General features: G+C 50.5%; 2 protein-coding genes across 3 annotated transcripts; one reads left to right on the top strand and one right to left on the bottom strand.

Moving 5' to 3' along the window:
- Positions 1-343: 343 nt before the first annotated feature.
- Positions 344-4,028, bottom strand: LOC119356839 (probable inactive receptor kinase At5g67200). The gene is made up of 2 exons (XM_037623828.1): positions 2,334-4,028; positions 344-1,327 (listed from the first exon to the last, which is right to left on the bottom strand). Exons 1-2 carry the CDS (start codon positions 3,874-3,876, stop codon positions 759-761), a joined length of 2,112 nt encoding a protein of 703 aa, XP_037479725.1. The 5' UTR covers positions 3,877-4,028; the 3' UTR covers positions 344-758.
- A 1,012-nt stretch (positions 4,029-5,040) lies between these two features.
- LOC119356837 lies at positions 5,041-8,726 on the top strand. 2 transcript variants are annotated; one of them, XR_005172063.1, is made up of 3 exons: positions 5,041-6,079; positions 6,916-7,543; positions 8,350-8,726. XR_005172063.1 is itself a non-coding variant. In XM_037623827.1 (2 exons), the coding sequence occupies exon 1, from the start codon at positions 5,404-5,406 to the stop codon at positions 5,845-5,847; it is 444 nt and encodes a 147-aa protein (XP_037479724.1). In that variant the 5' UTR covers positions 5,041-5,403; the 3' UTR covers positions 5,848-6,079; positions 6,916-7,974. The 2 variants fall into 2 exon arrangements, 1 of the variants encoding a protein (XP_037479724.1); XM_037623827.1 differs by lacking the exon at positions 8,350-8,726 and having other exon boundaries at positions 6,916-7,974.
- The last annotated feature ends 731 nt before the right edge of the window (positions 8,727-9,457 follow it).

Here is a 9,457-nt window from a genome sequence, read left to right as displayed (position 1 = left end):
TCACGCCTCACGCCCCAGGAAACACATCTCACGCCCCAGGCAGTGCCACAGTAGTGCTACAACATACAAAAACACAGTAGTGCCACATCTCACGCCCCAGGCAGTGCCCCGGGCTGCCTGGGGCCTATCTCCGCCACTGCACACCATTATTGCTACAGACAATGGTCTTGTGAATTGTGATCATGTGCAGTGGAGTGGACAACTGTCTTGCAAAGGTGGTGGACAATTCTGCAGCTAAAACGGGCAACCACATGGTGCCCAGAACACACTTTCCCAGCAACATTGGCATCATGCATCCAAAAAAATATGAAGCCAAACTGGCAGCAGCAGAGTTGATCAGTACTAATCTCAACACGGTACATTACTTTGGTCTGTAACTTCACTATTAATAATCTCCACATAGTAGAAGATTGGTGCTGAACCAGTACTATGTGACTTTGGCCTTTAACCTCACTATAATATAAATCTCCAAGGAAGATTGATGCTAAAAAGACAACACCATGTCCACGTCACCACAACATCCATACACCAGGGGTACACCAGGGGAGAAAACCTAACATATGCTACAGAATTCGGAGCTCAAGAGACACCAGTCAGAGAGATCATGACCCCAAATCCATTCTCCCACACCACTAACACCCTTCCATCAGCTCTTCTAGGCAGAGCAAACTGCATATAACTACGGTTGTTCACTTGGGATAATGCATCAACCCAGTGGACATGATCCATTTCATCCATAGGACGAATAGGAACAGGGTCTAGGAGTCGCTAGTAAGATCAAGATCGCCGTCCTCATTGTCACCAGTTGCATCTGCTTCCTTCACCTCCTGAATCATCTTGAGGACTTGCCAGGCAGTTGGCCGACTCTCCGGCGATGACCGGACGCAGGCAGACGCAATGTCGACGATCATCGAGAGGCGCTCTCTGTCCACTCCTTCGTCTTCCCTCCCCGACAGCGCATACGTCTGGAGATTGGTTGCTGCCAGAACCGAATGCTCAAGCGGCGCCTTGCCGCTGAGGAGCTCGAGGAGAAGGATGCCAAAAGCATAGACGTCTGACTTGGGTGTGAGCCTTCTGTTGGACTTCATGTTTTCTGGTGCTCTGTATGCCGCATCGTCTTTGACTTCTGCTGATTCCAGAAGGAATGAAAGGCAGTTGTCGGTGAGGCAAGCTTCAAAGTCTGAACCAAGTAAGACATTGGAGGACTTGATGTTTCCATGAACAAGCCGGGATGCCTGATGAATGTAAGCAAGGCCCTGTGCAACATCTTCTGCTATCTTCAGGCATGAAGTCCAGTGCAGCGGTTTTCCCCGGGACGATCTTGAACCTGCAATCGATTTGAGCTTGTCAAGCTAATAACAGTGAAACACCAGCAGCAAAAGGTTCTAGTGCTATTAGAGTATCCAATGAATGTACAAAGGCTATGCTGATATCCTGATATGTACCAACTTGTGGAAAGCTCTGTATAACATGCTTACAAGATACTATGTCATTTGGCTGGAGTACAGATAGACAGCACATACAATTGAACATAACCAACAAATCAAACGAATAAGCTCGCTATCACTGCATTCTGAAAGGCTCAAATCAATTTCTACTCCCTCCGTAAATTAATTTATCATCCAAAACTGTAACTATAAAGCAATTGTAACATTATGCTCTTCATGGTGATACCAAGTTCAGTTAAAAAAATCTGTAAAACATCACATGAGCAGTTACCGGTTGCTATGTGGCAATCACATGTTCTTCCAATTTCCCTTCCTCAAACAAAGGTCGGCAATAATTACCAATCTTTCTCTTTGTTGCCGCCTTGACCCTTGCGACCTTTATAATTGTATTCATGGCTTCCTTTTCATGAATCTACATTGTTGTTTGATCTAGAACAGCAATCACATGTTACTGGCTTACTGCAAGGGGTCCATTCCAAACAAAGGATGAGACCCTACTAATGTTCAATCCCACAAGACATGGTCGCGTGCTAGATTGGCGATCACTCAATGCACATCTGCTTGCTTTGTTTATTGACTTGAGGCAGAAAAAGCACCAGCAATCAACCCATACAGCAGAAAGTACTGCACACATCGTTCCACCCAAGGTACACTCATTCGCTAGCAGAGTTTCACGTGGCAGGTCTTCTGAATTTCAATTCGTTGCCATGTGAGGATGAAGATTGTTAAAGTTAAAGTTAGCCTAGCCCACTCTACTGATAATTATCCACTAGGGTTCCAGATTCAAGTGTAATGGCAGCAATCAGAAGTGTTCCTTGCAGAAAATGTTTAAGTGCAACCCAAAAATCTACTCTAAGGAGCAACAAGCCGAGCAATGGAGCTTACCGTGGATGAGAGAATGGAGGCTGCCGTTGGGCTGGTAGTCGTACACCAGCAGCCGCTCCTCCTTGGCCTGGAAGAATGAGCGCAGCGGCACGAGGTTCGGATGCCGCAGCCGGCCAATCACATCCATGTTCTGCTCGAAGGTCTCGGCCTCCGAAGCCGCCGGGCCGATCTTGGCCGCGTCCAGCCTCTTGACAATGACCACGAGCCGGCCGTCGAGCACCGCCTTGTACGTCGTCCCCACGCTCCCGCGGCCGAGCACCTCCGCCGACGCGCGCATCAGCTGCTCCAGACTGTAGCTCGTGGCCTCGCCCGCGCAGAACGTCAGGCAGCCGCTCCGGCCCAGCCGGCGAGCCTTCTCCTCCGGCATCATCATCGCCGCCGCCTCCTCGTCCGGCACGCACTCCACATAGCCAATGTCGGAGTTGTCCATCTCCCTGCTGAGTTGCGAGGCGGCCGCGCTCTTCTTGGGGCTCGGGTATGCCGCCGTGCTCGGACGCCTACGCTTCTTGCCCCTCGTTGCGGCAACTATGGCGCAAACGAGAAGTACGGCCAGCACGGCTGCCAAAGCAATCGCGACAGTCATTGCCGTCTTCTTCTTCACTTTGTGCGCGCGTGGTGCCGACGAGCCCGGCAAGCCCTGGCGCTGCGGGCCTACGCCAGTGGCACCGGCGCTCTGCGCGGGGGGAGTGGCGGAGCCGCTGCTGCCGTCGCCGGGGAAGAAAACGAGGGGGGAGCCGCTGCACTCGCGGCGGACGACCTCGCCGCAGAGGCCGGGGTTCCCGGCGAACGCGTCGGCGCCCATGAGCGCCATGGAGGCGGTGACGGGCACGGGGCCGGAGAAGTCGTTGTACGAGACGTTCAGCAGCTTGAGCGACGACTGGTTCCATGCCGGGACGGAGCCGTTGAAGTGGTTGGAGTCGAGGCGCAGGGCCGTGAGATGCGGGAACGCGGCCTCGATGCCGGGCGGCAGCGCGCCGGAGAACCGGTTCCCGGAGAGGTCGATGGAGCGGAGGCGGCGCAGCGAGGCGAGCGAGGCGGGGAACGGGCCGGAGAAGCGGTTGCCGGCGAGGAAGAGCGCCTTGAGGTTGCCGAGCGCGGAGAGGTCGGGGACGGGCCCGTGGAGCGCGTTGGACTTGAGGCTGAGCACGCGCAGCCCGGCGAGGCCCGAGAGCGTGTCCGGCGCGAAGGTGCCGTTGAGGCCGGCCTGCTCGAGCACGAGGTGCGTGATGCCCGCCGCGCCGCTGCAGGTCACGCCCGGGTGCGCGCAGGGGGTGGCGGCGAGCGGGAACCGCAGGTGCGCCGTCGGGTCGGCCTTGGCGAGGAAGGCCGCCAGCAGCGCGCCCTCGGCCGGCGGGGCCGTGGCCAGCGCGGCGGACGGCGGCGCCGCGGGCTTCGTCGGCTGGGAGTGCGACGCGCCCGCCCCTTTCGTGGGCAGCGTGGGCTGGGAGTGCGACGCGGCGGGCGGGACGGCGGCGGACGCGGTGGCGACGGCGAGGAGGAGGAGGATGGGGAGAGGGAGGGGGCGGGGCGCCGGCGCCGGCATTTTCGGGGTTCGTTTGGGGTTTTGCGGGGTGGGGAGGTGGTGGATTTCAGTGGAGCGGCGCCATGGAGTGCGGGCTGCGTGCAGTGCGCGGTGGAGTGGAGTGACGAGGTGTGGGGGTGTGGGTGGGTGTGACTCCCGAGTGAGGGGTCAGAGGGGCGGTCGCCGTGGCACGTGGTGTTGAGTGCTTGTATCCTTGGGAATAAACGTACGGAACACAATAAAACCGCTTGCTTTGGAGTTTAATTTAAACGCAGTTACGCTCACGCAGGTGGCTAAACTACACGCTAGGGCACTGTAGAAAGCACTACCAGTAACGTGCTGGAATCATCGGTAATTGATCAGATTGGGTTATTTTCACGTGATGCAATGTGGGTTATGGGTACATCGGTCGCTTGTACCTCAGCCCGTCATCGCCACCAACATTCTATATCTACCTGCTGCGCCCGGGCGCTTGCAGTACATCCAACGGCCGAGACAGGGAAACGAATAGTGCCATGGCCGGCACGGCGAGCGTTTGAAAAATAGCCGTTGATGCTGGCCGGTTAACCGTTAACGTTCACCGGCCCGTGGGTGGGGTCAGTCGGCCTGCTTCTCCCACCTACCACCCCTCGTGGTAAAACACGTCGGCGTACAGCACAGCGGCAGCACACACTTTCGTCGGCAGGCGGCGAGTGGCTGCTTTCAATTCGTGTCCCCTTGCGCCATGCGTGATCGACCGGTGGCCCATACGTTTCCGTTCTCGGCCGCGCAGTTCGTCCACGGCGCCAGCACGTCGTCGTCACCGAGCTCGGAGGAGGCCTCAAGCCGACGACGATCCACCGTAGGAGGGAGCCCAGGTGGGCGCCGCGCGATCCCAAACGGACGTCTGGATTGGCCGAATTTTGTTTCTTTGAGGAGCCGATGCCCGTGTCCGGCTTTGTCTGATGGGTCGTGCGTGCGCCCACCGCGCGGCCGCACCCCAAATCGTGTCCGGGGTGGACGTGAATAAAAAAATTAAAAAACTAGAATGAAATATTTATCTTTTATCTACTAATAAACCAGCTATTGCAAAAAAGCCCCTCGATTTACAGGAAATCAACCTGCAGTCCTTGTTTTAGTGGCATCCAGAGAAAACGTTTCACTTTTACAGAAAAACCCTATCGGCATTTCAATTCAGTCCGCAGTCCTCCCCTTCCTCTTATCCACTCTGCGCCGGCGGCTACGCCCTTTCCGTCGTGCACCGGCGGCCGCCGTGCCTCGCGCGGGAGGATGGAGGGCGCTCACCGGGAGGATGGAGGACGTTCGCCGGGGCGTGTGCGGCGGAGACGGCGCAGCGAGGCGAGGCAGTGGCGGTGGTTGTCCGACCGTCGTGCCTCGCGCAGGGAGGATGGACGACGCTCGCCGGGGCGTGTGCGGCGGAGACGGCTTCTGCCGAAGCGGAGCAGGAGAGGACCCGAAGGCAAGGAGGCAGGGTGAGTACGCTGTGCACCAGCGCCGCCTTCGTCCTCCACCTCCTCCTAAAGCGTGCGCTTGCTGCGGGCACTGGCCATGGCGCGGCGGTCCTCCGCCCTCGCGCACCCATACTCGCACGACCACCGCGTCCTCCACAAGATGGTAAGCGCCCCAGCCGCTCACCCGCATTTCCTCGGCAGCAGGGCTACCCTTGCGGACCACGCGGCAGCGGTGACGCTCTTCGGGCACCCCCGCGGTCAGCTGAGCCTGGCCATCTATGAGGACACCCGGGCGCCACCGGCGTTCCTCGTCGAGCTGCCCATGCTCGCGGCCGGGCTGCACAGGGGGGGTGACCACAGGACCTTGAGGCTGGCGCTGGAGAGCGACACCCGCAGCGCGCGGCGACCACTCCTGTCCAACGACGAGCGGCACGTGCTGCAGCTGCTGGGCGTCGGGGTGCTGCTGCCGCCGCCTGCTGACGGCTCCAATTGCCCCGACGGCGTCCTACTCCCGTGTCTGCTTAGGATTGAAGAGTGCTGAACGTGTCCTTGTCCAACACAGATTAATGTAATGCCCGACCCAGATTTGACTTGACTGCTATAAGAGGGAAGCGTCCTGGGCCTGAATCTCCATCAGGTGCGTCCTTGGACCATAGTCTCCATCAAATTCTGTCGAAAATTTCACGAAGCGTCCAATGTCACCGCCGAGTTCGCCGGAGGAACAAGAACATCCGTCGAGTGGTCCAATGTCGTCTGCAGCGGCTACAGGAGAGGTATTGTTTCTATCCCCTTGAATGCTAAACACCTGATGGAATCCCCTGTTTTAGTTATTGTTTCCATCCCTCGGCTCCGTCTGCGATTCTGCTATTTCTTCAGTTATCAATTAGCTTTGCAGTGGCATACACATGATGAATAGTTATCTCAGCGTGTACTACAAACAACTTATGTTGGATATGTGTGCTCATGGCCTGATCTTGTTATACGGAGGAGAAGTCTGACACTCTGACTGTGAGCTCATCTATTTACTCTGCTGTATAAGCAGTGTTCGTTCAGTTCAACCACTATCATCTATTGGAATTTTAGCTGCTTAGTATGTAGTAGAAGTAGCATGTATCAGGTTGTGTGTTGGCAGCATAAGAGACTTGTATTATTCTACCAATTTTAAATCTTTTCCAGTATAAGATATCCTCTGAGTTCATCAAGCTTCACGATGTGGTGATCCGCTAGGATGGGTGACATTTATCTCTCTTCCTTGCATCTCATGCTTTGATTTGGGTGTTGTTTGGTTTGTTCAGATTTATCACTATGTTCTGGAGCGACTAATCAGTGTTGTGAAATATTAGAAAGATTTTCCTATTGATTTTTGGCTTGTTCTTCTTCATTATCTCATTGATGTTTGTGTGACAGGAATCTGTTAGATGAATAATTTGTGTAGAACATTCTTCTGGGTCCCATGCATTTGATTTCTGTAACATTGCAAAGATCTATGTCTGCTCCTGTTCACATTTTTGTTATGAATGTCATACCACAGAGTCCCTTTTAGTATCAATTCATGATTACTATTCTCTTTCTAATTTCGTTTTTCATCTGTTATTTTGTTGGTTGTTAGATTTCGTGTTGATGAGAGAGGAACAGAATGTCAGTTGTTCAGTACTTCATGCAAAGATACTACTACAATCTGCAGTACTACTTGGCGCCTGCAGTCTAGAAGTGATTCACGGCCTGTATATTTGCCTACGGAGGCACTGTATCCATGCTCGCTGTTTACTAAAAATTAGACATCCGATGCTCATATTTTAATTAGACATCGGATGTTGAGTGTATTCTACAAATTGACTGTGGGCGTGCAACATTGTTGAAGGGCAAAGGTACTCTAAGAAGCTGAATGATAAACAGGTCACCAACATACTTAGATCTTCCTTGGGTTTGTGCAGGACATGTCTGGTTTCACAAAGTCAGTTTCACTTTCACGAAGACAGTGGAAATGTAGAAAAAGGAAAGCACGTGGATTTAGAAATTTCGGTATTGTAGAGCTCAGTTGAAATGGAAAACGAGATTTATAGCATCCAGCCAGAGTGGTGATTCGATTTTTGATGATTGGTACTTTGGTTGTGAGGTCGATGAAGACATGAGATGGATTTGGGCGGGGCAGTGGGTTTGCTCGCGAGGAGGTGGGAAGGACGAAGATAGTGGAAGAACCTTGAGATGATGGTTATATTACTGACTCAATCCTTCAGGTGCATGAATGGTAACTTGTGCAAAACTACGCTTCCCTTGTCATTTGATAATTTTTATCTTTATGGTGCTCAAAACATATGTTTCATCTATACTTATAGGAGTTTGTTACCTTCATTTGGTCGAAGAATAAGATGTGGGTAATATATGCATTGCCGACTTAGGTTAACATTTTTTGAACAGAATTTCTATAAATTTTATACAAGTATTGTGTTGAAGTCCGTGAAATAGGTTAATGGCCAAGAGTGTTTATAAGTTATCAAGTCGAGCACATAAGTCTGGAAGTAGCTAATTTTCCTACTGAAAAGTAGATAGAGATTTCTGAAGACATGAGACATTAATACATAGTATACATAGGCGTCTTATGAATTCTATGATTCTTCATACCTTGAGGTTGTTAAACATCTATGAACCTTTCATTAGATGAGGTACATTCAAATTGGGTCTGTTTATAACTTTGATGAAAAAAAATTATCTTCCCTTAGATGGTCAAGGTTCTAGAGCTCATTGCTATGAAAGAAGGCATATATTTGATTCATGGAATTGCCAATAGTATTGGAGTGAGCGTGAGTATCAATTGCTCTGAGAGGAAATCACGAACCACGATCAGAATATTCTCTCACTGAAATATATCTGATCTGTGTGTGTATCCTGGCCACTTGATTACCGAGTACTGCCGTTTGTCTTCCCATTTGATTTCTCATATGAAGCTACTAATTTTGACAATTCCTTTTATTTTACAATGCTATTGCTTATGTTTTCCTGTGGAAAATAAACTAGAGTGAATTAACGATTTGTTTTTCTTTAGATGTTGTTGGTCGGGTGTCCTCTGCTACTGAAGTTTTACCACCATCTGGTGGTGCTTGAGAGCAGAGACGACATACTTTCATCAGCAGTGGCCAAACCCCCAGCGCCGCTGGTGCTGTACACCCCTGTACCCCTCGACACCCAGTGCCTCGCGTCTACCCAACATGAACACCTCCTCAATATGTACATCTCTGAATTTTGCCATTGCTAGAGAAAGTAGAGCATTATTTTACTGTAGCTATAATTTGAGTTTAGAAGATATACTCCTCTCTTTTTGACGTCAATTTTTTCAGTTGACTTCTCCGTCCAGTCTCATGTCTTTCTCTTTAGCAGGGATCAGTGAGTACTAAACGAGTAAAAATGTCCTTCTCATTTTCATATTTCTTCCTTTTCCTTACTACTTTTGTGGCTCCAAATCTCATGATGGCTCTATGTCTGTTCTTTTTGTTGACATGGATTTTACCCTGAAAATATTCTTCTGATCTACAATGTTCTGCCATCTAAATTTGTCTGTATATTGTGAATGAGTAGTCACTGGTGTAGAAACCCAATCGGATGAAATTACGGACTACAAAGAGGTGTAATTATTAATTAATTTCTTGCTTTAAAAGATATGGAACTAGCAGAGTTTCTTATTTTTATCAATTGGATTATGACCGAAGTGAAGAACTTATGTGGACTGTCTGGCAGATTTCAGTGGCAAGTTTTTTGTACAACTACAGTAGCAGATTTCAGAAATTTCTAGAGCACATGATTTACAAGAACAAGATATTCTGTCAAGATGTGTACTTTTTACCCATTGCACTAATCTTTTGCTTTGAGCGATTGGCTAAAAGAAAGTACTTCCTTTGGAATAATCTTTCGTTCACTCACAAGTATAGCATCTCCATTTCGTTATATTTTGTTCTTCCGTCAGTATATTTCTTTTAGCTACTATTTGCCCTTGGATAAATCACTCATGCTATTTTAATGAGGTTCATTCTAGCCGTTTGCTCATGAGAACAGAAATTTTTTATCTGTTGGCTAAATGAAAGTACATTCTTTGAATTTGCCACTTTTTCCTGCACTCGCAGGTATAATCTCTCCATTTCCTGGATTTTTTATTCTTC

This window comes from Triticum dicoccoides, chromosome 2A, assembly GCF_002162155.2.
Source record: "Triticum dicoccoides isolate Atlit2015 ecotype Zavitan chromosome 2A, WEW_v2.0, whole genome shotgun sequence".
In the NCBI taxonomy this organism is placed as follows: Eukaryota; Viridiplantae; Streptophyta; class Magnoliopsida; order Poales; family Poaceae; genus Triticum; species Triticum dicoccoides.
This window is presented reverse-complemented; position numbering and strand designations above follow the sequence as displayed.

Bases quoted from the DNA above. Each gene is read 5' to 3' on its own strand.
- LOC119356837 (XM_037623827.1), top strand. From the start codon at position 5,404: ATGGCGCGGCGGTCCTCCGCCCTCGCGCACCCATACTCGCACGACCAC.
- LOC119356839 (XM_037623828.1), bottom strand. From the start codon at position 3,876: ATGCCGGCGCCGGCGCCCCGCCCCCTCCCTCTCCCCATCCTCCTCCTC. The intron at 1,328-2,333 runs GTAAGCTCCATT...AATCGATTGCAG, and splicing joins CCTCCATTCTCTCATCCACG to GTTCAAGATCGTCCCGGGGA.